The sequence below is a fragment of the Acomys russatus genome, chromosome 19 (assembly GCF_903995435.1).
Source record: "Acomys russatus chromosome 19, mAcoRus1.1, whole genome shotgun sequence".
Classification (NCBI taxonomy): domain Eukaryota; kingdom Metazoa; phylum Chordata; class Mammalia; order Rodentia; family Muridae; genus Acomys; species Acomys russatus.
The window spans coordinates 51,666,258-51,692,675 of NC_067155.1; the positions used below are offsets into that span (position 1 = coordinate 51,666,258).

General features: G+C 50.6%; 1 protein-coding gene across 1 annotated transcript in view; it reads right to left on the reverse strand.

Annotated features, from left to right (window-relative positions):
- The window catches only part of Dnah10 (dynein axonemal heavy chain 10), a 121,154-nt gene that overhangs the window by 28,349 nt on the left and 66,387 nt on the right, over positions 1 to 26,418 (reverse strand). Inside the window, 16 exon segments of the mRNA XM_051161444.1 lie at positions 1,391 to 1,471; positions 1,840 to 2,043; positions 3,690 to 3,861; positions 4,565 to 4,753; positions 5,348 to 5,515; positions 6,554 to 6,647; positions 7,333 to 7,505; positions 8,698 to 8,958; positions 10,762 to 10,914; positions 15,343 to 15,488; positions 16,357 to 16,476; positions 17,620 to 17,836; positions 18,099 to 18,233; positions 20,338 to 20,460; positions 22,233 to 22,368; positions 24,639 to 24,797. Coding sequence (XP_051017401.1) covers positions 1,391 to 1,471; positions 1,840 to 2,043; positions 3,690 to 3,861; positions 4,565 to 4,753; positions 5,348 to 5,515; positions 6,554 to 6,647; positions 7,333 to 7,505; positions 8,698 to 8,958; positions 10,762 to 10,914; positions 15,343 to 15,488; positions 16,357 to 16,476; positions 17,620 to 17,836; positions 18,099 to 18,233; positions 20,338 to 20,460; positions 22,233 to 22,368; positions 24,639 to 24,797 — 2,531 coding nt within the window.

The following is a 26,418-nucleotide window of genomic DNA, read 5'->3' on the forward strand; positions in this document are numbered from 1 at the left end:
ATGGATCCCAGTGTCCAGCACACACAGGCAGAAGGGGGCCCTCCTTGGGAATCTACTAGAATGATTGGTGACTTCTCCCAGAGCTTGGATCAGCTGATGGCCTGGGAAGCAGCAGCCTCAAGCAGAACATGAGGGAAAGAGGACCTGACCAAAACCGCTGGGGCATCCAGCTTCTGCAGATCTGTCTGTGACTTAGACTACACACAGCATGTCTGAAAAACTCCGCCCATGGGCATCCAATTCTGCAACAAGGTAACCTCAACTTCAGGAAATATGTTTTAAGGGGAAAGAACTGTAAATAAAATTTGGTCCGCTTTGTGCATAGAACTGAAACACTGCATGCTGGAAAGGTCAGAAAATGATTTAGATACCATGGGAGCTAGCATGCATAGCCACAACAGGGCTGGCAGCCATAGCTCCACAGGGCAAGTGTGGCCCACAACTTGTTTTTTTGTGAATAAAGTTTTACTTAAACACAGCCGGGAACACTTACTTACATGTGGTCCCAGATGGCTCTGGAAGCACATTGTCAGAATTCGGCAGCTGTGACAGAAGCAGATATTGCCACATGGACTTTCACAGAAGCGGTCTGCCAGATTCTGAGTCACAACACCACAACAAATGTTCTCTTGGCTTTCTTCCCAGGAGAACAGCATTATAACTGAAATTAAGGCTTTGGCTTATGTAGAAGGGCCGTTGGCTTATTGAGTTTGTTGGGTACACATTTGTAAGGTTGAAACTATTTACAAAGACAGCCAGTGGCACTGGTCATAAATCCTTTAAAGTTAGCTCTAGAGAAAAAAAAATCGTGCTGGCACCACTATGGTAGTGGCTTTTGATACATTTTTTTTTTTCTATAAAAAGCTGAACAGTAAAGGCAACACCTCTATGACAAGGATATGACCATGTAGCTGTGGAATAAAAGGGACAAATTCAGAATGTTCATGAAGTGTGGGCCAATAAAACTTTATTCATCAAAAAAAAAAAAAAAAAAAAATCAAGGGGCCACATTTGGCAGTAGCCTATGCCCTGAGGACACCTGGTCCCTTCGTACTACAACAAAATATAACCCCAAGAACTGGACATGGCGGCGCACACCTTTAATCCCAGCACTCAGGAGGCAGAGGCAGGTGGATCGCTGTGAGTTCTAGGCCAGCCTGGTCTACAAAGAGAGTCCAGGACAGCCAGGACTACAAGAGAAGCTCTATCTCAAAAAACCAAAGATAAATAAATAAATAATATATAAAACCCCAAGCCACACTAACAGTACAAGGCTGTTCCCTGCCATAGGACATCTATGGTGAAACAAGCTACTGTGCCAGGATTTGGTGAGAAAACTGACAAGCTTCTTTGAGACCACCAAGCAGTACCTGCAGCAGTGGCAGCTTACCTAAAAATGACTTGGCAACAGCGTGCAAGGCCTGGGGCGGCCAGGGCATGAACCAGTCAATACCAGTGTTGTTCACTAGGCCTTGGGGAAAGAGAGGAGAAAGAGGTTCACTTTGTGACCCTGGGCTACCCAGTGCATGCACATGGTCTTCAGTGTCCACCAGAGCGGTGGCCCAGCTGGGCACATCCAAGTGTGACTATGTCTCAGCATCCTGTCACTGTGACACAGGGAGAGAGAAACAGGCGCCCTCCCCACACCTCCTGCCAGGAGGACATTAGCCACGCCTATGAGGGGGGGACTGAGAGGAACCAGGAAGGTGTGCCTACAGCGCAGGGCCAACTTTCAACTTAGTGCTACATTCTATGTGACCCTGCTGATGTGGCAGGTCCCCAGAGCACACACCATGCTGCAGCAAGGGTGAAGGATTTACAGGCTTGGCTAAAAGGTACCTGGGAAATTCCTGCATCGGGTCCTCAGGGTGTCTCCCACTGGTGACATGCCCAGGACGATGTGTAGGTTGTTGGCGCTTTTATTCACGAAATACTGCCACACGGACTCCTTGGCTGGGCCCATGCCATTCTTCAAAGCCTCCTGCCCGATCTGACCGAGGACGTTGTCCTTTTCTTCTTCAGCGAAGAGCGCAGGGACAATTCCTGGAGGACAAGAATGTGAGGGGAGTTAGCATTCACATCCTGAGTTCTGACCTCCCTGGGTACAAAAGGAGGTGACAGAGCAAGGCATGATGGGAAGAGAAGTCGGTGACAGTGGAAGAGTGGGGCTCAGGGTCCAGACTCAACACACATTCACTCACCCAGGATCAAAGTGGTCCCTGGGCCTTCAGGATGGGGAGTGACTGTCCCCTGCCTACCCTGAGGACTGTTCTGGACATCCAAGCTCATGTACACATGTGCCTCTCACAGCAGGGATTCTCACCAAGGGGATCTGGCCTCTAGCGAACATTTGACAATGCTATTGACAGTTTGCATGGTCACAGCTTGAGGGGAGTGAGCCAGTTAACTTTTAATTAATTTATTTAATTTATTCAGATCACACCTCAATTGTTATCCCATCACTTGTATCCTCCCGTTCCTCCCTCCCTCCTGCTTTCACCCTATTCCCCTCCCCTAGGTCTAAGACCAAGGGGGACCTCCTCCCCCACTATATGGTCATAGGCTATCAAGTCTCATCTTGGTAGCCTGCTTATTCTTTCTTTGAGTGCCATCAGGACTCCCCACCAAGGTGGTGAAATATGGGGCACCAGAGTTCATGTCAGAGTCAGTCCCCGCTCTCCACATAACTGTGGAGAATGTTCTGTCCATTGGTTAGATCAGAGTAGGAGTTCGATGTTTACTACTTGTATTGTCCTTGGTTAGTGCAATGGTTTGAGCAGATGCCCCTGGGTCCCGATCCACCCGTCATGATGTTCTTGTAGGTTTCTGGGACCCTCTGGGTCCTTCTATTTCCCCATTTCCTATATTTCTCTTAGAGCCGGTTAGTTTTAAAACGTCAGCTTGCCACAGTGTTGAATGACCTGGGAAGAGAGTCTTAGCTGACTGGCTGTCTGTTAATTAATGGAGGATGACTCAGCCCATTACGGGCAGCACCATTCCCTAGGTGGAGGGTCCCTTAACTCTACATGGCAAGAGAAAGCTGGAAGCAGGCAGCATTAGTTTCTCTCTGCCACCCTCTGCAGATGTGCTGTGACTGGCTCCTATTGCTGTGACGTTCTCTAAAATAATGCACTTTAAACTTGGAATTATGAGCCAAATAAACCTACTCCTTTTTGTGTTTTTTTTTTAAAGCAGGTTCTCATGTAGCCCAGGCTAGCCTTGAACTTGTTATGTAGCTATGTTCTGGCGCTCCAATGTAGGGAGCAAGAAGTCCTGAGTAAACATGCACTGTTTGGCATGGACATGGCCATGCCAAGGACCAATGCCTCAGGCCTCCCCCCACCCGCAACAGGCACAGGAGGGTAACAAAGCCATCCTCTGGTGTGAATACTAATGTTGCCAGAGGGCAGAACACGTCCACCATCGTCTTCTGCCTCTGGATGTTTACAGCCTGGAGCCTGCTCCTCTGCAGAGACTGCTCCTATGGAAATTGGCTAAATCTGCCTCCTTGCTCAACAAAACACGCTCAGCTTCTGGGGTACCACGGTTTCTCCATCAGAGATGCCCAGACTGCCCGATCCAGATTCTTCGTGTGTCAGCTCTTTCTTCTGACCCTCATCACCTCGTCTCAGACTCAGTGGCTGGGACAGGACATTCCTGCCAGATGGGGAGCCGGCGGTGGGCAGTACCTGAGGTCAGCATGTTGTTGATGAGTTCCAGGAAGCCCTCCTCAGCGACGTGAGCGTCCGTGAACAGGAAGATCACCGTCTTGTTCTCTATCCCCAGCTTCAGGTACAGGTTCTTCAGATCATCTCGGAAGTTGTTCTCTGAGTAGCCTCTGCTCAACAGGATCTCAAACACCTGGGGAAGCAGGCGGGCGGCGGCTAATGAGGTTGGGGAAGGCACGTGAGGGGCCCAGGCAGGGAGGCCGGATGGTTGACAAGCGTCCCGGGTGCGCTGCACGCGCTCTTACTTAGAACACGTGTCTGAAGAAAGGAAAGTGAGGAAGGGACTTGGCAGTCTTGGGAGACACGGGGAGGGAAAGCGGGACGCGTGCAACAGCAAAGGCAGGTGATGGTCACACAGGTGTGCAAATAGTCTAAAAACACCGTGGGCACACTTAAAAGGGGGAACTCTGCCATCTCATATTATAGCTCTACAAACCAGTTTTATCTTTTCTAAAAGATTTATATTGATGTGTATGTGTGTGTGTGTGTGTGTGCGTGTGTGTGTGTGTGTGCACGCGCGCTCGCGTGCTTATATGTCTGTAAGTGAACCACATGCATGCAGGTGACCTGTAGAGACCACAGGAAGGCAGTGAGTCCCCTGGACCTTGTAGCTACTCCAAGCTCCAAGAGCTGAATTGTGATAACCACCAATGGCACCCAAGGCTCCTCTGAGGTTTGGCCACGCCCCAGCTGTGTTCCCACAGTTCTAAATTCACGGGCGCAGCTGGTGTCTGACTTTTGCCACTGCAAGTTAGGTGCTTTGCAAACTCAGGTGAACGTTAGGGACAGAAGCAGAAGGTCTCGCTTCCTACTCTTTAAACAGGAACCCTCCTCACCTCGCAGCCCGCCGTGAAGGCTGCCAGCCTGGCCAAGGACTGCTTCCCGGAGCCGCCCACACCCACCAGCAACGCGTGGCCTCGGTCCATTCGGATGATGCGGTGCACGCGCGTCAGGTGCTCCAGCGCGTCGTCAAACAGCACCAGGTTCATCTTGGTATTGACCTCATTGTACTCCTCCAGGAGTTCCTGAGTGGAAAGGATCGTAAACCCGCTGCATTTTAAGAGGCAAACTCCCCGCTTCACACCAGGAGCAATGGAGATAGGGAGAGACGTATGCCCTCAGCATCCACGGCTGAGGAAGTAATGCAATCATTAGGCCCTTGGGGGGCCGGAGACCTGGGTTCTGACAACAAGGCTGCAGTAGGCTGGGCATGAACAGGAGAGATGGCTCACCAGAGAGGGGGTGAGGAGGATGGCACTCTTCCCAGGACCGGAGTGCAGTCCTTAGCACTCACATCAGGTGGCTCACAAATGTCTAATTACACACACACACACACACACACACACACACACACACACACACACACACACACACACAAAATGAATCTAGCAGAGCTAGGCAGATTTCTGAGTTCAAGGCCAGGCTGGTCTACACAGAGAAACCCTGTCTCAAAAAAAAAAACAATAAAATAAAATAAATCTCGGGTCTGCTGGGTGTCAACTGCTAGAGTGAGTCGCAGCCCATTACAGACAGGAGAGCTGCTGGAGCCAGCTAACACACCCCAAACCCTGGGCGTGTGGTATCCTGAGAGGACAGAGCTGGGGGTGGGCGGTCCACACCTCGAACAGTGCCTTGGCGGCCTCGTAGTCCTGGATGTCCTCATACACGCGAGGTTCGTCCTCATGCAGAGCCATCCGGAAGTCCCCAAACAGGATGGGATCCCTCATCACTACCTCGAAGTCATCGTTAAAGTGCTCCTTCACCAGGTTCCCTATGTGGTCTTGCACCTTGAAACAAAAGCGGTTAAGGCCCCAGGCATATCCGCAGTTGCATCCATTTGCTGGGGAAAAGACAGCTTGCCATTATCAATGGGATAACTTGCCCAGACCTTCCCCGGTGGCACCTGTCCTGCTGTGGTGAGCATCCTGATGAACAATACATTGGTTCCATCTTTTCTTTTTATAAAATATTATTCTAGTGGAACTTTATTAGTGTCACTTCTCTCTCTCTCTCTCTCTCTCTCTCTCTCTCTCTCTCTCTCTCTCTCTCTCTCTCTCTCTTTCTCTCTCTCTCTTTCTCTTTAAGATTTATTAAGCTGGGGTGGTAGCACACACCTTTAATCCCAGCACTTGGGAGGCACAGGCAGGTGGATCGATGTGAATTCAAGGCCAGCCTGGTCTACAAAACAAAACAAAACACCCAACAACAACAACAACAAAAAAGATGTATTATTTATGTGTGAGTGATCTATCTGCATGTGTGCCTATACACCAGAAGAGGGCATCAGATCCCAGTATAGATGGTTGTGAGGCACCATGTGGTTGGTGGGAATTGAACTCAGGACCTCTGGAAGAACAGCCGTTGCTCTTAACCATTGAGCCATCTCTCCAGCCCAAGACACAGGTTTCTTTTGGTTTGGTTTTGTTTTGTTTGGGTGGTGTTGAGACAGGGTTTCTCTGTGTAGCCTTGGCTGTCCTGGACTCTCTTTGTAGACCAGGCTGGCCTTGAACTCAGAGAGATCCCCCTGCCTCTGCCTCCCGAGTGCTGGGATTAAAGGTGTGCACCACCCAGTTGGTTCTGTCTTTTCTAAACCCCTTTTTTGTTGTCATCTTGGTGGTGGTGGTGTTTTATTTTCTGAATTACATTTACTTGTATATTTGTGGTGAGGGGCACATGTGGAGGCGTCAGTTCTCTCCTTCCACTGTGTGGCCCAGGAATGGAGCTTAGCTTATCAGGCTTGGTCCCAAGTGCCTGCAGGCCCCACTGGCAGGTGTTCTACCTTGCCTGTGGTTTCCCCGCCCACCAAGGTGGCTGCGCATGCTCACCAGCTGCTTGTCTACTTCGTTGATGAGCCGGTCATGGAAAACCCGCAGGCACTCATTTCTCCACACCCTTACCATTTGGGTCACCGTCTGGAACCTATGTGAGGAGGAGGGCAGTGCTGTCGGGTGAGCGGTCCCATGGGAGGAAGGGGCTCAGGTGGGTGGGGGAGCACAAGAGCCACACCCCTAAAAGCCTCTCTGTCCCTTTGCAGCAAGAAGCTAGCAAATTAAACACAGGGGTCACAAAGTCATCACCCCATGGCTCATCCTACTGTAAGAAAGAAACGGAGCCTTCCTGTCAGTCACATAATCAGCAAAGCCCATGCCTCCATGCTAAGAGGTGTGAACTTAAGATCAGCCTTGCCGGCCGGGTGTGGTGGCACACACCTTTAACCCCAGCACTCAGAAGGCAGAGGCAGGCGGATCTCTAAGTTCGAGGCCAGCCTGGTGTACAGACTGAGTTCCAGGACACTTAGCGCTCCTCGTGTTGTGATAATCCCCAACCATAAAATTATTTTGTTGCTGCTTCAGAACTGTAATTTTACTACTGTTATAAATCATGTCAATATCTGTGCTTTCCAGTGGTCTTCAGCGAACCCCGTGAAATGGTTGTTCAGCCTCCAGTAGGATTGAGAACCTCAACACTTCCCTGTTTCTCAATCCATATGATCAAGGAGGCCAGGTGCCTTGCTGGGACATTTTTTGAGCCATCTGATTCATTGGTAAGTCCTAACATATGTTTAGGGCATATTTTAGTAAAACAATCAGCCCCCAACACTCACCGATCTGGGTTAGTGAGGACAAGGCCATTAAAAACCCTGGAGAGGTCTCGAAGGTTGAAGATGTAATGGAACTTCGAAGGGGTGGGAGGCAGATCCTGAACAATGTTCTTGTAAAGTATTAGCGTGCACAAAGTCAGCTTCCTGCTCACACCCTCGATGCTCTCGTTAAAGGTCTAAACAAACAAAATGAAAAGGCCTACCCTGTTTATCGGAAGGAGAATGGATGAGCAAAATGTGGTGTTTTCATGCTAGAATAGTATTTGGTTAGGAAAAGTAATGAAACGCTGTCATGCAGATGAATCTTGAAGACTTGGTGCTAAGTGAGAGAAGCCAGGCTCCAGAGGCCGCTGATGTGAACTGCCACCAGCAGAGGGGGCCAGTGAGATGGAGGCAGGTTAATGGCTGCCAGGGATTGGGAAGGAGGGAAACCTATAATGAGCACAGGTTTCCTTTGGATAAAAGAAAGAAAAAGAAAGAAAGAAAGAAAGAAAGAAAGAAAGAAAGAAAGAAAGAAAGAAAGAAAGAAAGAAAGAAAGAAAGAAAGAAAGAAAGAAAGAAAGAAAGAAAGAAAGAAAGAAAGAAAGAAAAAAAGAAAAAGCTCTATTCACAAAGTGAGAACAGTTAACCAAGACTGAATGGATCAAGTGCCTCAGAATCGCGTGTGTTAAAATGGTTAAAATAATGAATTTTAGATTATGTGAATTTTTACATTTTTTAAAAAAGATTTATTTATTATGTAGATAATGTTCTGCATGCATGTGTGCCTGCCAGCCAGAAGAGGGCACCAGATGGTTGTGAGCCACCATGTGATTGCTGGGAACTGAACTCAGGACCTCTGGAAGAACAGTCAGTGCCCTTAACCTCTCAGCCATCTCCCCAGCCCCAATTTTTACATTTTTTAAAGTGTGTGTGCAAGCCAGGCATGGTGGTGCATGTCTTTAATCCCAGCACTTGGGAGGCAGAGGCAGGTGGATCACTGTGAATTCGAGGTGAGCCTGGTCTACAAAGTGAGTCCAGGACAGCCAAGGCTACACAGAGAAACCTTGTCTTGAAAAACCAAAAACAGCAACAACAACAAAATAAAAAACAAACAAAAACAAAGTGTGTGTGCAGCTCACTGTCCGCCCTGCTCTGACTGCCGTGCATGGTGTTCAACCCTTTGATGTTGGGATAGGTGGGGCCATGACATCATCTGTGGTTTAACAGTTTCAGGCGAGGGAGGCTCACTGTTCCTCCCGCTCCTCACACCTGACCCTCCCCTCTTGGCCAGAGCCCTGAGTGCAGAGACCCCACTCTGAGGCAAATAAATCAGAGCTGCGCTCTCTCCCACCCAGCCTGTCCTCCTCATGGGGAAAGCCCGGTTACCGAGGTGTGGCCCTTCAGGATGGAGTAGTAGATCAAGCGCAGGGACTCCTCCGATGGGAAAGGGACATTGAAAACGCTGAACAGTGACAGGAACCTGGGGTCCACCTCATTGCGGCCCCCTCCTGCCTTCCCCATGGCAGCGATGAAGCCCAGGTCCCGGATGCTCTTGCAGTTGAGCTCCTTGCCTCGGTCATACAAGTAGCCCTTTTCCAGGAGCAGTTTCAGCAAGGCGATGGGCTGCTGGGTGCCGTACTCGTCCACCTGGCGGATGTGTGGAGGAGAGAGAAAACGCGGTCTCAAAAAGCAGAGCTTGGCAAGGCTCTGCCGACCTCTGAACATTCTGGGTTGGCCTTACAGAGCTTCTCAGATCTACGGCTGTCCACTCATGCCCAAGGTTTTCTGTCTTCCTCACTACACTGAGCACTCCATGAGGGCAGCGCTGCTGAGGCTTACACACCACACATCACTAGCTTCCTGGGAGAAGTTCAGCAAATGGAGCAGATGGATGGATGGATGGATGGATGGAAAATGTCTATGTATGTATTTGGATGGATGGATGGATGGGTGGATGAGTGGATGGATGGATGGAAAATGTCTATGAATGTATTTGGATGGATGGATGGATGGATAGAAAATGTCTATGTATGTATTTGGATGGATGGATGGATGGGTGGATGGATGGATGGAAAATGTGTATGTATGTATTTGGATGGATGGATGGAGAATGGGTATGTATGTATTTGGATGGATGGATGGAAAAACCGATGGGTGGTTGGCTGAATGGGTGAGTGGATGAATAGACAGATGGGTGTGTAGTAGATAGACGGGTGGGCAGGTGGATGGATGGGTGGGCAGGTGGATGGATGGGTGGGCAGGTGGATGGATGGGTGGGCAGGTGGATGGATGGGTGGGCAGGTGGATGGATGGGTGGGCAGGTGGATGGATGGGTGGGCAGGTGGATGGAGGGTACAGGAGACCATGCCACACAGTGAGGAGGCCTGTGTGAGAGGAACACTGAGGACCTGCCACCCTCAGCTGGCTCCCACACTGTGTAGGATTGAAGACACCTGTGCTCAGAGCTAAAGAGATGGCTCAGTGGTTAAGAACACTGTGCAGGCTGGAGAGATGGCTCGGAGGCTGCTCTTCCAAAGGTCCTGAATTCAATTCCCAGAAACCACATGGTGGCTCACAACCATCTATAATGAGATCTGGTGCCCTCTTATGGAGTACAGACATGCAGGCAGGCAGAAAACTGTACACATAATACATAAATAAATCTTTAAAAAGGAACACTCGCTGCTCTTCCAGTGAGTTCAGACTTCTGTTCCCAGGCCCATGTCAGGCAGCTGACAACCACCTGTAACTCTAGCTCCAAGGGACCTGACATCTTTTTTTTTTTTAAAGACTTATTATGTATACAATGTTTTGCCTGCATGTACACCTGCACACCAGAAGAAGGCGCCAGATCTCATTATAGATGGTTGTGAGCCACCATGTAGTTTCTGGGAATTGAACTCAGGACCTTTGGAAGAGCAGGAAGTGCTCTCAACCTCTGAGCCATCTGACCTGACACCTTCTGTCCTCTTTTGAGTACATGTGGCATCACATATACACACAGGTACACACCCATAAAAAGAAACAAAATTAACTGGGCGTGGTGGCACACACCTTTAATCCCAGCACTTGGGAGGCAGAGGCAGGCGGATTGCTGTGAGTTCAAGGCCAGCCTGGTCTACAAAGCAAGTCTAGGACAGCCAAGGCTACACAGAGAAACCCAGTCTCGAAAAGCAAAATAAATAAATAAATAAGATTAGCCTTAAAAATTAAAACTATTTAAAAGACACGAACTTCCACTGGATATGATGGCGCACGCCATTAATCCCAGCAATCGGGAGGCAGAGGCAGGCAGATCTCTGAGTTTGAGGCCAGCCTGGTCTACAGAGTGAGTTCCAGGACAACCCAGGGCTACACTGAGAAACCCTGCCTCAAAAAAACAAAGCAAAACAAAGGACACGAACTTCCACACACACACCTGCCTACCCCACCTCTGCAAGCCCTGCCCACCTTGGGCATGTTCATGTCATCCATGAACACCAGCAGACGCTTCCCCATGGGCGGCCCATACGTGTCCTTTGTCCGTTTCTCCACACTCGCTTCTAAATTTCTCTGGATGTCCAGGGATGTGGTGCGTGAGGAGAAATTGACCATCAGCACAATCTGCGGCAGAACAGAGAGCCATGAGCTAACCAGTTTCCAAACATTTCTAGAATGGATGCAGCTCTGTGCTTCATCTTTTTTTTTTTTAAGCGCTAAAGCTAGGGCTGGGTATGAGGGCACACTCAGGAGACAGAGGCAGGAGGAGCTCTGTAAGTTCAAGGCCAGCCTCACCTACATAGCAAGCCCCAGGCCAGCTAGGACTACACAGCGAGACCCTGTCTTAATAACAATATTGTCTGTCCCTCTGTGACATTACAGGTTACCACTTGTGAGCCTTGGGATAATGCAGGCTGTGGAATGCTGTCCCCAAGGCTGCAGTGTCCTGAAGTGGGAAACCCTCACAAGGTCGGACCCACTAACATCCCCCTCATCAAAGGGTGGAGAGCTGGCCCCAAGGCCACCCTACTTCTGGAAATGACTCCCATTAATACCCATTTGGTTCATCAAGCTGGACACAAGTAGAATCATTTCTTGGTCCTTTCTAGCCGGGTGATTAGAAAGAAAAGTCGTGTGATATGTAAGGGGAAAATGTTGTTCTAATTGGGTGGCCTCCCAACAGGCAACCGTCTGGACCTTTCCCAAGCCTGGAAAAATGACCTTAATGACGTCTGCTAGAACACTCTCCATGGCAGAGGAGTTTGAAAGATAAATAGCTTTCGAGGCAACTGACCATTAATAAGGAGACCAAAGAAGGCACCAACAGCCAGAGGGTCCCTGTTGGACCTCGTAGCCAGAGAGATGTCCCCATAAAATCCCCTGCACATGGACAGGGCATTCCCCACCCCACCCCCGACACAGATGCTCATATTCAGCCACAGCTGGACTGCTGTGCCACACAGCTCAGGGACCCCTGCCCAGAGCTGGGGTTCAGTCAGCGATGTGTTCAAACAACTTCTCAGTTGGTCCCTAAGTTGTCAGCCTGTGGACCATTCTTTGGGAACAGCTGACTTTTAAAATGTCCTCCCAGCCACCTGCCCATGAGTACATGTGCATATGGGCTAACTGTCCGTGTGTGTGTGTGTGTGTGTGTGTGTGTGTGTGTGTGTGTGTGTGTGTGTGTGTGTGTGCGCGCGCGCGCGCGCACGCGCGCGCTCGAAGCCATTGAGGGGCAGGGTCCTAGGGAAGCGCTGACACACGGAAGTTTCTGAGCGGGGCTTCCTCTAGAGGTCTCCACAGACCTGTATGTCCCACAGGTTTCTAACACCAGCCCTGTGCGCTCCACTCTGACGCCAAAGCTAAATGCGCCACGTTGCATGAGGGAAGGCAGGCAGGCAGGCTGGCAGGCCTGATCCCAGTCAGCAAGTCCTTGGTTCTTGGTGCACACACCAAGTATTTACCCCGTTAGGTCAGGATGCACAGTACTGGGGATCCATCACTTTATGGGCCCAGATGAGAGAGTTACCCCCTCTGTTTGGTCTGGTATATATGCTAATCCTTTGGCCTGGTTCCCAGCAGGGCACTTCCTGCCCCCAAGGTCCACGAGGCTTCCAGAAGTCACAGGAGTAGAAGGGACATGGAATGGGAAGCACCAGAGAAGGAAGTAGGGGATATCTCTGCTTCTTTGTTTGCTTGTTGACACAGGGTCTCTCTGTCACCCTAGATATCCTGAAACTCACTGTGTAGACCAGGCTATCCTAGAACTCACAGAGGCCCACTCGTCTCTGCCTTCGGAGTGCTGGGATTAAAAGCGTGCGCCACCACACCCAGCTGTCTCTGTCTTCTGAGGTTCCAAGGTTGAAACAAGAATTGGGGTCTTTGTCATTGTCGTGGTGCGAAGGAGATGTTCCCCCATAAGTCTCCAGCATTTTAATACTTGGTCCCTAGCTGTTGGCACTTTTTGGGGGAGCTTCGGGGTGTGGCCTTGCTGGAGCTCTTTGATTTCAGAAGCCACCTGCTGTTCCCAGTTGGTGTTCTCTATTTCCTGCCGATAGCCTGAGATGGGAGTGCTCAGTTGTTCCTGCCAGCACGCCTGTGCTTGGGGGGCCACACTTTGCTGTAATGGGCTGGACTTCTTTTGTTTTTGTTTTCTAGACAGGGTTTCTCTCTGTAGCCTTGGCTGTCCTGGACTCCCTTTGTAGTCCAGGCTGGCCTTGAACTCCCAGAGATCTGCCTGCCTCTGCCTCCCGAGTGCTGGGATTTACAGGTGTGCACCACCGTGCCTGGCTGAGATGGATTCTTACCCTCTGGAGCCATAAGGCCCAAATCAACCCTTCCTTCTATAAGCTGCTGTGGTCATGCGCTTTATCAGAGGGGGCAAAAGTGCAGTGATGCACAGAATCAACAAAGCAGACTATGAGAAGAGAGAAACCATTAAAGCCAGATGAGGGACGCAGAGAGCATGAAGAGGTCCCTTGGCGTGACAGTGTGTGAAGGAGGGACCCATCATCCTTTTTGCCACCTTGGTACACCCTCATGTGCCTTGTGTCCACCTGCATGGCCCTCTATGAGGCCCCAGGGGTTGCTGTGTGAACTGCAGCTGGCCCTATGCTGGTGGCTGGCCCGGGGCCCTGCTCATAGCAGACCTTCCCACATTTGACCAAGTTCTCGAATGCACAAAAGGATGACAGAGAACGCGACAGACACCCACCCTCCACGGTGGCCCTCTATCACCCGCAGCCCGGGCCCAATCAAGGTGGTCAGAGGCTTTCCTGCGTGGCCCATGTGGCAGAATGTGAGAGAGGGGTGCTGGCAAGGCCATGAGCTGAGCTCAGGCTGTGTTCGCTCTAAGGGGCTCCACATTGTGTAAGACCGGTGTATAGGAACACCCTCCTAAGAGACCCCATGTGACAAGCTACTTTTGAGTTTATTTGGGGAGAGGATTTCTATAACCCCTGGGTTTGGGGGGGGGAACCCAGAAATGGTACGATTGGTCAGGGACAACCCATCCAGCACAGACTGATAAATGACTTGTTCCTTAGAGTAGAAAATGCACTACCCTATATATTTATTGGGGAGAACCAAAACCATGAGAGGGGCACATGACTGTATTGAAATAATGTCAGGGAAAGCAGGCCAAAGGATTAGCATATATACCAGACCAAACATAGGGGGTAACTCTCTCATCTGGGCCCATAAAGTGATGGATCCCCAGTACTGTGCATCCTGACCTAACGGGGTAAATACCTGGTGTGTGCACCAAGAACCAAGGACTTGCTGACTGGGCTCTGTCCCTTCTGTTGACACAGAGTACTCAGCTGCCTCTCATCCATCCACTCAGTTGTCTGGCCCCGGCCCTGGCCTGCTGTTTCCCGACCCAGTTCAGCCTTTTCACCTGGCAGCTACAAATTTACCACTTTGCACTCAACCCTGACCCCAGCAGCTCCCTTCTGGCACTGATGAGGTTCTTTATCCTCAAGCAGAAAGACCCTCAACCCTCTTCTGAGACCTCCTGAGCTCTGCTGTGGCCTCTCTGACCTGTGTCTACTTTGCAATCCACATATACGCATATAGAGATATGGCGAGGTCCGTGGTCTGCTGTGAGAGTAGCAGTCATTGTATTGAGTCTGGCCAGGCTGCCGAGGTCAATGGACTTCATGACGAATAGCTGCCATTGGCACTGCTAGATCTTGTGAATTTCTTGTTATTTGTTAGGTTCTGACACCATGAAAAGAAATACATGTGTTTGTCTGCATTTCTGATCTAGTGCTTTCCCGGCATTACGTTAACAAGGAACACAGTGGCTTCTGCCTTGTGGTCAAGCTTGGACTTCTACCATGAAGGAAGCTGATTGCCCTTAGGTGTCACCACTGTGGATGGAATGTAGCCCAGGTCCCATGTGTGGGACATAACCCGTCATTTCATGTTAGTGAACCTTAGAAGCTCCCAAGACCACTGGGAATGATCAAATGGGGGGGGGGCTCTCAAACGCATATCGAGCCATTTGCATAGAAACAGAATCAAAGGTTCTAAAGAGTGACTTTTCTTTTATGAAAGTAGGACTTTCTAGGGCAGGCTTGTTCTTTCTCCCTATGTGATGCTTTCCACTGGATCGCCAAGTATGAAGGACGCCCTTGCCTGTCAGACAGCAGCACCATGCTCTTGGATTTGCTGGCCCTCAAGGGTTGAGTCAAGTAACCTTCTGCTCTCTGTAACCTTTCAGATCTCAAGTCTTTTGTTATAGCAAAGGTCCAAAACAAGCATAATCAGGCATTCCCAGGAGAGGTCCACACAGGAAGGATCTGAGGCCTCCAGCCACATGAAATGCCATCTTGGAAGACGATCATCCAGCCCCAGTCAGGCCTTCAAATAAACAGTCTTTACCAGCACTTAACTACAATTTTGTGAAAGAACTCAAGTCACCCAGCCAAGCCACACAAGATACCTGACCCATGGAAACTGAGAGGTAATAAAGGCTTGTGGCCTTAAGCCACCAGGTGCTGGGGCAACTTGTTACGCAGCAGGTGGTAACTAATACAAACAAACACTTACATTGGTCTCCTCACTCAGGTTTCTGAGGAAGTTCTGGGTAGTGGCTGTCTTAGAAGTGCCAGATTCACCCACAAAAAGAACAGGGTGCTTGATTTTAACCATCTGCTCTAGTATCCAGGTGGTACGGGTGGTGTCCACTGTGTGAACTACAAGATAGAAGAATATGAGTGTCTCAGGAATGCCGAGCAATTGGGTGCCAGACATTCACACAGGACCCCATGTATCCAGTAAGAGGCAGCTGGGACTGGAGAAGTGAAGTGGCTCAGTGGGTAAGAGCCTCGTTCTGGAAGCCTGAGGACCTGAGTTCAAATCCCCAGCACCTACATGAAAAGCTGTATGTGGCTGTGCGTGCCTTTAACTCCACCACCCGGGAGGTGAAGACTGGCAGATCCTGAGAGCTTGCCGGCTAGTCAGGATAGCCAGATCAGCGAAGGGCCCTGTCTCAAGGCAGGAGAGCACAGAGCACTGTAGGAAGACACTTGACAGCCTGTTCCTGCTTCCACAGAAGTGCCCAGGTGCATACACCTGCACAACACACACACACACACACACACACACACACACACAGAGTTTTGTCAAGACAAGGTTTCTCAGTGTATCCCTGACTGTCCTGGAACTTACTGTAGACCAGGCCAGCCCTGAACAGACCAGACACGCTTACTATGGCACTGCACATGATGGGGCTGGGCTCCCTATTGTAAACCGCTCCTGTGAATTCCCTCCAGCCCTCCCTGCGCCCAGCCAGCTCTGTGGCAGGAGCGCCCTAGGAAACGTAAAGGAAAGTAGAGAACCAGCCATCACGGGCAACATCTGGCCCCGAAACCCCCAGGCCACAGCCACACAGAGGCGCTCAGAGGCATGGAACAAAGAGAGACCCCAAGGGGCCCCAGGTGCCACCGCCTAGTCACTCCCAACCAGTTCCCTGGATGGTGCTCAGTTGCCAGTGAGACCATGGTCACCTTCTCCACACCCACTCGCACCAGGGAGCTAAGACCAAGGCCAGCGCCTACGCACCCAGGATGTCAATAAATTTCTTCTCCCGGTTGTGAATATACTCAGGGACTAGCTTGCTCCACGGGATCCAGTAGTTCCGCTTGGAGTCGAAATGGAAGTCGTACAGGGTGGGAAGATGCCCTGCAGGGGACAAGGGTCCATGTTGCTGTGGTCAGGGTAGATGATGACACATCTGGGAAGAGCTACCACCTGTACACTCAGGGCTTGCTGGCTACCCTACCCCTTCCCGGGATAGGCTCTCAGTGAGCACTCAGTGGGCACTGCCCCGAGTGGGTCGCATCTGAGAACTTGGAACCCCCACTACCTGTTTGCAGTTAGCCACCAAGGACGCAGCCATGGGGCACAAAGCCTTGTCCCCACCCTTACGGATATTGGTGGCTCAGGCAAGAGTAGATAGAGGCAAATAGACATAAATTTTGATGCAGACACTGAACTCTGAGACTGGAGAGGTACAGGTACGACTCATGACCCACCACCCACCAGAACATCTGGCAAAGGCAGGATGGGAAAGAGGTAGAGAAGCATGGTGACAAGAGCAGGAGCCCCGCCCACTACCTGCACTCCACCCTCCATATCATTTCCTCACCATGATCCCTATTGGCACATGTGCCACGCCCACCCATCTTGGTCCCTATTGGCACATGTACCATGCCCATCCATTTTGGTCCCTATTGGTACATGTGCCACACCCATCCATCTTGGTCCCTATTGGCACATGTGCCACACCCATCCATCTTGGTCCCTATTGGCACATGTGCCATGCCCATCCATTTTGGTTGCTATTGGTACATGTGCCACACCCATCCATCTTGGTCCCTATTGGCGCATGTGCCATGCCCATCCATCTTGGTCCCTATTGGCACATGTGCCACACCCTCCCATCTTTGAGCAGACCATTTCTCCAAGCTGCAGGCCATTTGTGCACGTGTTGATGCAAAATCTTAAGCCTTTCATATGGTGTCTTCCTGTGTCTGATCTATGAGACAGATGGGGGAGCCCCGAGGGAAAAACAAAACAAACAGGGAATCCTGGAGTGTGTCAGCCAGAGCCAGAGCATCAGGGCCCAAGATGGTGTCAGAGGGGCAGCCTCCTCCAGCACTAGTGTCTGGGGGGGTTGGACTGTTGGAGTGGGTGACACACTTGAAGGCCTGAGTGTAGCAGTGGCCGTGTTGCACGGTCTGCAAACCCCCACAGTCAGGAACAGGGAGATGCCAGCTCATTTCTGCCACAAGCCTGCACCTCAGAATGGGTCACAATTCCTACCTGGCAATTCTCCGGGACGGGCCCAGTTCCCTTCAGTGTCCGCAGTGGGCATAGACGAGAGGCGTTTAATGACCTCGTCAAATTTGGCCCTTCCATCCTCAAGCAGGGAGGAGCCCAGTGAGCAGTAGAGTGACTCCAGGAAGAAGCACTCCAGCAGGTCAATGTCCTCAATTTCCCCTTCTAGTAGCGAATCCATCATCTTGGTTAACTGGGTCACCTGGTCACACACACACACAAACATGTCTTAGCCCTTCTTTCTGACCTCCATGATGCTATCCTGTCCTGACGCCTGGGGTCCCCTATCCCACAGCGGTGGCACCTATACCCGCCATATTGGTTCAGACACATTGGAGCTTGGCACCTTGGCTTGCATGGGGGTCACCCATCAGGCATCTATGCTCCCTTTAAGCCCCTCTCCACCTTGCGGGTCCATCTCTCGGGAAGCCTTCCGTTGGCCCTCAGCAGCGAAGTGTTCCTACCATGTTCAGGTCCGTCTGAGGAACCACCATCTTCAGCTTCTCCCCTTGCCTCCCATCCACGATTCCCTCTATGATCATGTCGATGAGCGTGGGTACGTACTTCTCGAAAAGGTCATTTAAGTGCTTCTGTTCCACCTGCGGAGGAGAGGAGAGCGCCAAATGCTTTCCAAGGGTCCCTTTAACTGGAAGTCCAGCAGAGGGCTGTTATGTCCTGACAAGTGGTGAAGGAGGGCTGTGGCGATGACTTTAGCAGGGTGCGGACCCCGGCGCCTTCTGCCTGCGCTTTACGGTACCCTCACTTCCTGTCGCTGCCACAATGGACCCACGCGTGGGAGGGACGGGGATAGCAGGTCCCTTTTGACAGAAAAGGAGCTGGTGGTCTGAAGAGTTCACAATCGGTCACTCAGCAGAGTTGAAGGTGACAGGTGTGCAGCTGGAGGCAGGCTCAGTGGTTAAGACGGTGAACCAAGGCTAGAGCTAAGAACATCTGTTGCTCTTACAGAGGACCTGGGCCTAATTCTCTACACCCACATGGTGGCTTACAACAGGCTGTCACTCCAGTCCCAGGGGATCTGACCCCCTCATCTGACCTCCCTGGGCACCAGAGATGCACATAGCGCACATATATGCATACAGGCAAAACACTAATACGCATAAAATAAATATGTTTAAAAAGTTTAAGATGGGAGCCGGATGTGGTGGCCCACGCCTTTAATCCCAGCACTCGGGAGGCAGAGGCAGGCGGATCGCTGGGAGTTCGACGCCAGCCTGGTCTACAAAGCGAGTCCAGGACAGCCAAGGCTACACAGAGAGGCCCTGTCTTGAAGAAACCAAACCAAAAAAACAAAAACAAAAACAAAAAACCAAAACAAAACAAAACTAAAAAAGAAACCAAAAACAAAAAGCTTAAGATGGTGGGCTGCAGCCGGGCGTGGTGGCGCACGCCTTTAATCCCAGCACTCGGGAGGCAGAGGCAGGCGGATCGCTGTGAGTTCGAGGCCAGCCTGGTCTACAAAGTGAGTCCAGGATGACCAAGGCTACACAGAGAAACCCTGTCTCGAAAAACCAAAAAAAAAAAAAAAAAAAAAAAAGATGGTGGGCTGCTCTGATAGAGGATCTAAATTCAGTTCTCAGGACCCACACTGGGCAGCTCACATGAGCGTGTAACTCTCGCTCCAGAGGATCCAATGTCCTTTTCCAGACAATAGACTCATATGCATGATCGTGTGTGTGTGTGTGTGTGTGTGTGTGTGTGTGTGTGTGTGTGTGCGAGCGCGCACGTGCACGTACTTAATCAAAAGTAAAGTGAATTTTTTTGAGACAGGGTTTCTCAGTGTAGCCTTGACTGTCCTGGAACTCTCTTTGTAGACCAGGCTGGCCTTGAACTCACAGAGATCTGCCTGCCTCTGCCTCTCAGATTGCGGGATTACAGGCGTGTGCCACCGCTCCTAGCTGTCAATGCCCACAGCAAGGCACTCATGTGTCCTTATGACTCCCCTGAAGGGAAGCCTGCCCAGATGACATTGCTTCCAGCGGCCCTGCCTGTCCCCCCCCAGGCCATCTCTTCTCTGGGACAACTATAGTCTGGTTTCCAATTCCCACCAGCCTAGTGGCCTAGGGACACCCAGAACACCTATGAACACGGGGTTCTGGGTGTGCTTAAAGCCACAGAACACGCATGACCGTCACACCCATCCATCACCTTTCGATGAGTCCCACTGTTAAGATGGGACACAGCGAGCACCCCAGTGGTGAGCTGAAGGTGTCAGATCCCAACTACAGGGCAAATTGCTTCATGTGCGCACGACACTCATCCAGCTGAGCAAAAGCACGGAACAGGGCATCGCGTCTCCGTAACCCAGCTCATCTGAAGCACACCTGCACAGTGATACCCAGAATCCACTTGGGCTAACATCCGCTGCCTACAGCCATGTCCTCTCATCCATTTATCATCTGTCTGTTCCCACGCTAGAAGCAACTGGAGTGGGTACAAAAGAGACTCATGCAACCAACGATGTGTCCTGAATGACTCTTTGCAGAAGCTTTTCAACTTCTGGCCTAGATTGTGAATATTATTTCCCATCTCACCAGTATGTACGACCCAAAGGGCTCATCGGGCTGTGTGTGCGAGGGCAGCTGTGTGTGCACACAGCGGGCCCAGGACTAGGCGGCCTCTCCTACAGGCGTTCCTTGTGCAATGCTCCTGCTCGTGCTCAGGCCGTTAATGGACAACGCTCACCTTGTTCTGTATTTGCTGCAGCCATTTTTTCCAGTATGGCTGGTATTTCAAGTTCTTAGGGTCCACGTAGACCATCCCGCAGCGAGACACTGTAGCAGGAGAGGCGTACTGCAAGTCTCCAACCTGGAAAGGAAGAGGACCCTTCAGCTCGTAAACCCTTCTGCTCACGGCTGCTAACACCTGGGCCACCCATGCCAGGGCCTTCCCAGAGCAAAGATTCCCAGGGGCACGGAGCCCAGGCCAGGCAGCCAGTGCAGCTGTTATGTGGTTTTTAATGGAGCACGAAGGTCACAATAAGATTACACTTGCTAGCCACTGAATTGTCCCTCTGGCCACTTGGTTCTTGTTTTGTTTTGTTTCAGGGTTTTGTTTTGTTGTCTGTTTGCTTGTTTTTTTGTTTTTGTTTGTTTTGGGTGTTTTCTTTTTTTCAAGACAAGGTTTCTCTATGTAGCCTTGGGTGTCCTAGAACTCTCTCTGTAGACCAGGCTGGCCTTGAAATCATAAAGATCCACCTGGCTCTGCCAACTGAGTGCTGGGATTAAAGACGTGTGCCACCACTGTCAGGCCTATTTTAGTTTTTTAAGGTAGGGTTTCATGTAACCCAGGCTAGCCTGTAGCTACGGATAGCCTTGAACTCCTAGCCCTGTGTGTCTTCACTTCCTGAATGCTAGAATGACAGGTGTGTGGCAGTGCACCTGGTGTAGGCCATGCTGGGATGAACCCAGGACCTCAGGAAAGCTAGGTGAGCTCTCCTCAGCCCCAGCCCCCCAAAATCACTTTAGTGTTTTCTTCTCTTTCTTTCTGTTTTGTTTTTTTGTTTTGTTTTTTTTTTTTTTTTTAAACATGACTGACACACAAAGGGTCACACAGGGTCGGAAATACAAAGTTAACATCATTGTCAAGTGTCTCTCGTCATAAAAGACACAGTTCCACGAGCCAGCTAGACAGTGACCTGCACAAACACCAGTGTGCTGATAAACTCTGCAGGCTGCAGGAAAACGATATCACTGTTAAGCTGGGGCAGGAGCAAGTCCTAGGGCAAGTCCTGGTGATCAGAAAGTGGGGAGCGGGGAGAGTCCAGGAGCAGCCTCTAGAAAAACCAGGAGGGCTCGTCTCTTGACATGACAGAATTTCTTTCTTTCTTTTTTTTTTTTTAAGATTTATTTATTTATTATGTATACAATGTTGTGTTCACATGTAACACCTGCACACCAGAAGAGGGCACCAGATCTCATAGATGGTTGTGCGCCACCATGTGGTTGCTGGGAATTGAACTCAGAACCTTGGGAGGAACAGCCAGTTCTTTTAACCTCTGAGCCATTTCTCTAGTCCCCCAGAATTTCTTGATGAAGAGAAAGGCAAACAATGTGAGAGAAAAGAAAGGCGACACCAAACTCCAGACAAAACAAATGGTTCTAAAGGACAATGAAATTATAGTGTACTAGTTGGCTCTGCATGAAATATGTCCATAGTCAAAACAATGTAAACAGTGTCAACTGTTAAACAGTTCAGCAAGACAGTCTTCCAAGGAGGGAGGGCTGGCAACTGACGGAGCAGGGGGACCCTCACACTCAGAGGACCATGTCAGTAGATAATATGTAAAGGTTTTAACGTTTGCTTCATTTCTGTGACACTGGGACTTGCAATAGTTATAGGTCACCACAACTGCTTGTGTGGCCCATGCTGGCCTCGAACTCATGGGAATCCTTCTGCCTCCTGTGAAGCTTTCTAATTGCCGGGATTATGAGATGTGCCACTATCTTCAGCAAAGTGTGTGTGTGCATGTGTGTGTATGTGTGCGTGTGTGTGCATGTATGTTTGTGCGTGCGTGCGTGTGTGTGCGCTCATGTGTGTGCGCTCATGTGTGTGCTAGTTTGGTTCCCAGCACTGCTTGCCTCAAAGAGCAGGGCGCAGTGCGACTGGAGCCGAATGCGCTCCCCGTTGGCCAAGGTCAGCAGCTTGTTGTCGTCCATCACGGAGTTCATGTTTTCCACCCACAAGGCATCCACGTCGCCGTCAAATAAAATATACCTGCAGGGACCAAAGAGAGGTAAGCCACAGACCCCAGAGGGCTCCCAGCGACCACACTGTCCCTCCTGGTAAGCCACAGACCCCAGAGGGCTCCCAGTGACCCCACTGTCCCTCCTGGTAAGCCACAGACCCCAGAGGGCTCCCAGTGACCCCACTGTCCCTCCTGGTAAGCCACAGACCCCAGAGGGCTCCCAGTGACCCCACTGTCCCTCCTGGTAAGCCACAGACCCCAGAGGGCTCCCAGTGACCCCACTGTCCCTCCTGGTAAGCCACAGACCCCAGAGGGCTCCCAGTGACCCCACTGTCCCTCCTAGTAAGCCACAGACCCTAGAGGGCTCCCAGCGACCCCACTGTCCCTCCTGGTAAGCCACAGACCCCAGAGGGCTCCCAGTGACCCCACTGTCCCTCCTGCTCCCTGTCTTTTTCCAGGGCTTTCCAGCTAGGCCTTCAGTGCACACTCCCTTTGTCCTGAAGTTTGACCACACACGTGCTGCGTAAATACTGAGTAACTCACTAATGTTTAGGAAGTGGGAGACCGTTGCCCACAATCCATCTGGCTTCCTGCGACAGACCGACCTTCCCTCCTGAGAATAACACACGGCTAAACTGGCCAGCCGTACACACTGCTGGCTTCATTTTACTACGGGGACATTTACAGCAGAGCCTACCACATTCTACATCTCGCCTTGTCTTTCAGAGCCGTTTGGTTTTGTCTGGAGTTTGTGATCGCCTTCTTTTTCATCTCACACGACTCACCTTTACTGCTATTTGCCCTTTTAAACCATGCTGCCCCTGCATTCCTGCATGGGAATCCCCTACTAATCCTGAGTGAGTGATATCATGGGGACAGCAAGTGTCATCGTCCACCACTCCACACCCCATTTTTGCCTCAAGGCTGAGATCAAGAATAAATTGCAATTTATCACTGTTTTTTTAAAAAAAAAAAAAACTTTTTTCTTTAATTTTTAAAGACTTTTACTTTAGTTTAGTTTAGTTTTTTGTTTGTTTGGTTGGTTTTTTGAGACAGGGTCTCTCTGTGTAGCCCTGGCTGTCCTGGACTCGCTTTGTAGACCAGGCTGGCGTCGAACTCCCAGGATTCCGCCTGCCTCTGCCTCCCAAGTGCTGGGATTAAAGGCGTGCGCCACCACGCCCGGCCAGACTTTCACATTTTAATTTCATGTGTATGAATGTTTGCCTGCATGAATATCTGTACTACGTGTGTATACAGTGTCCCAGGAGGCCAAAAGACGGCACCTGGAACTGGACTTACAGATGGTTGACAGTGGCCATGTGGGTGCTGGGGACTGAAAGAGCAGCCAGTGCCCTCCACCACTGAGCCATCTCTCTAGCCCAATTTATTTATTTTTAGATAGGCCTCTCATGAGGTAGCTCAGGCTGGCTGAAAACTCTCATGCCTCAGTGTCCCGACCGCTAGGCTTACAGATGTGTGCTGACATACACTACACTTGGCTGGGACAGGGGGATGATCCTAGCTAAAGATCTCAAGACAAGATGCTTCTAGATTACCAGGGCACCTCCCCATTCCATCTTCATAAGGAGACAGTACAGAAGGCCATGCAGATTTATAATCCCCCCTTTTCCTCTCTCCCTTTCTCCCCTCCCTCTTCCTCTCCCGCTCCCTCTGTTCCTCTCTCCACACCCCTCTCTTTCCTTGATCTGCTGCAGATATGATAAGCCTTTCCCCTAAATACTTCAGCCTGTGGTTCCTAAGAATACGTGTGTTCTCGTCATTCATGTATGAACACACATGTAACATGTCATCCAATTCCATCGTATGGCGTACAGCCCACACTCTAGTTATGTCATCTCCCAACAGGGACTTGCTGCCTGGGCTCAAGCAAGTAGCAACAGCTGTTCAGACCACGGAGTGGGGGCTGATGAGGAGTGGGGCGCCAGCACCACTGTGAGGCGCCTCCCTATAGATGGCCAATCCACTCCAAAGTGGGAAACGGTGCCTGGTCCAGAAGAGAAGGTGTCATGACTGATGGATGGGACATGCAGACAGCACACATCTCCAGTGTGGAGACAGACATGTCATCCCTGTGGCATTGCTGTCTGAGATGCACAGCCAGAGCCAACCAGAGCAGCAAGAAAACTAAAACCGAGACTCCTCTGTAACACAGCTGGTCTGGAGTCTTCCAGAACACCAAGGTCATAAAAAAAAATTTTTTTTTTTAATGCTCAAAATTGAAGGGTGCCATAGAAATAGCTACCAACCCAGGTTCCTGGCCAATTAGGGAGACACTTACTTCCGTTCCTTTTTGTCGGTCGGCCTGTTGATCTCCCGGAAGATGTTTGACAGCACCCCGTCTGTCCAGTCTCGAGTGGTGGGGTCCAGGATGCCGTACAGCTCAATGACACTCACAGCTTTGGGGTTCAAGATATACAGCTTCGTCAGGAGCCCAAGCCTAAACCAAAGAGGCAGCGTCAGCCGTGGGTCAGGCCAATGATGTGCCCAAGGGCAGTGCAGATGGAAGTCCACTCGGAAATTGATCTGAGTTTCTCTTTCATAAGGAAAGTTGGAGACAGGGTCCCACTATGTTGCCCTGGATAGCTTAGAGCTTATTAAGTAGACCAGGTTAGCCTCAAACTAGCAGTGATCCTCCTGCCTCTGCCTGCTAGACTGCAAGCATGCACCACTACACCTGGCTCTGTGTGTGGCACGCTTTATACGTCAAGTGGACGGGACGTGCCTTTGTGTGATGGCTACACAGAGAAACCCTATCTTAAAACAAAACAAAACAAAACCCCTTTGAAAATGAGGCCAGGGAGATGGCTCAGCAGTTAAGAACGTGTGACACTCTTGCAGAGGACACCAGTTTGGTTCCCAGCACCCACGTGGTGACTAACAACTATCCATAACTTCAGTTCCAGGGAAGCTAGCGCCTTCTGACCCCCGTGGGTACTGCATGCATGTAGTGGTTTATGTAGACAAAACACTCAAACACATAAAAACAAACACATCTTGAAATAGACATTTTTTCAAAGCTGTCCTCTTAGGAGGACAGTGTGAGAGTTCAGCCCCATCACCTCGGTGTTCGGATTAGTCCTGTGACCTAAGTCAGAACCTGCAACGGGCGATGCTGGGCTGTCACCTCCACAGACAACTTTTCACCAGGCCCATGTGAAGGAGGAGACAGCTGCACCTGTTAATGTACCCTAAATCACGTGGAAGATCCAGTGAGGTGGCTGAGAGCCTGGAACGGTGCTTGCAGACAGCCTCGAGTTTGGACGCCAGAACCCATTTGGTGGAAGGAGAGAACTAACTCCCCCTAACTGTCCTCTGGCCCCCCATAAGTAAATAAAGTATAATAACAATTATATAAAGGATTAGAATTAAAACAGAGCCTCTGGGACATCCTAAAGGCTCACTGTGGGGTGACAGTCTTACATCTAGAACAGATTTTCCAATGTTTTGCTCCTCCTCTTGTTAATAGCTGGGTTCTGGACAGACTTGGGTAAGTGCCAACACTCCAGGCCGACTCATAAGTGGACCCACGTGACCTTTATGGCTCTTGCATTTCTAGATTGCATAGCAAATCTCAGGACTGTGGCTGAGATTTAATTCATATCTAGAGAACACTTCCAGCACAAGCATCAGGGCTCGAGTTCGAATCCCCAGTGCCCACATAAAAAGACAGGCATGGCTGTGGATCCCTGTGACCCCTGCTGTAGGGGAGGCAGGAGGATCACCGGGGCTTGTTGGCTGTAAGCTTAGCCCCAGGTTCAGCGAGGGACCCTGTCTCAAAGAAATAAGGCAGCGAGACTAGAGAGGGACAGGCACCCAGCGTCATCCTCTGGCCTCGGCACACACACGTGCGTAATACCACATGTACATGCAAAGCAAGGGACCCAGGGAGAGCCGCATGCTGAGGCCTGGTGCTCATGGCTGTAGTTGTTCTCTCTCATTCTTTTTGGTTTTGTTTTTCTAGACCAGGGTTTCTCTGTGTAGCCTTGACTGTCCTGGACTCACTCTGTAGACCAGGCTGGCCTCGAACTCACAGCGATCTGCCTGACTCTGCCTCCCTG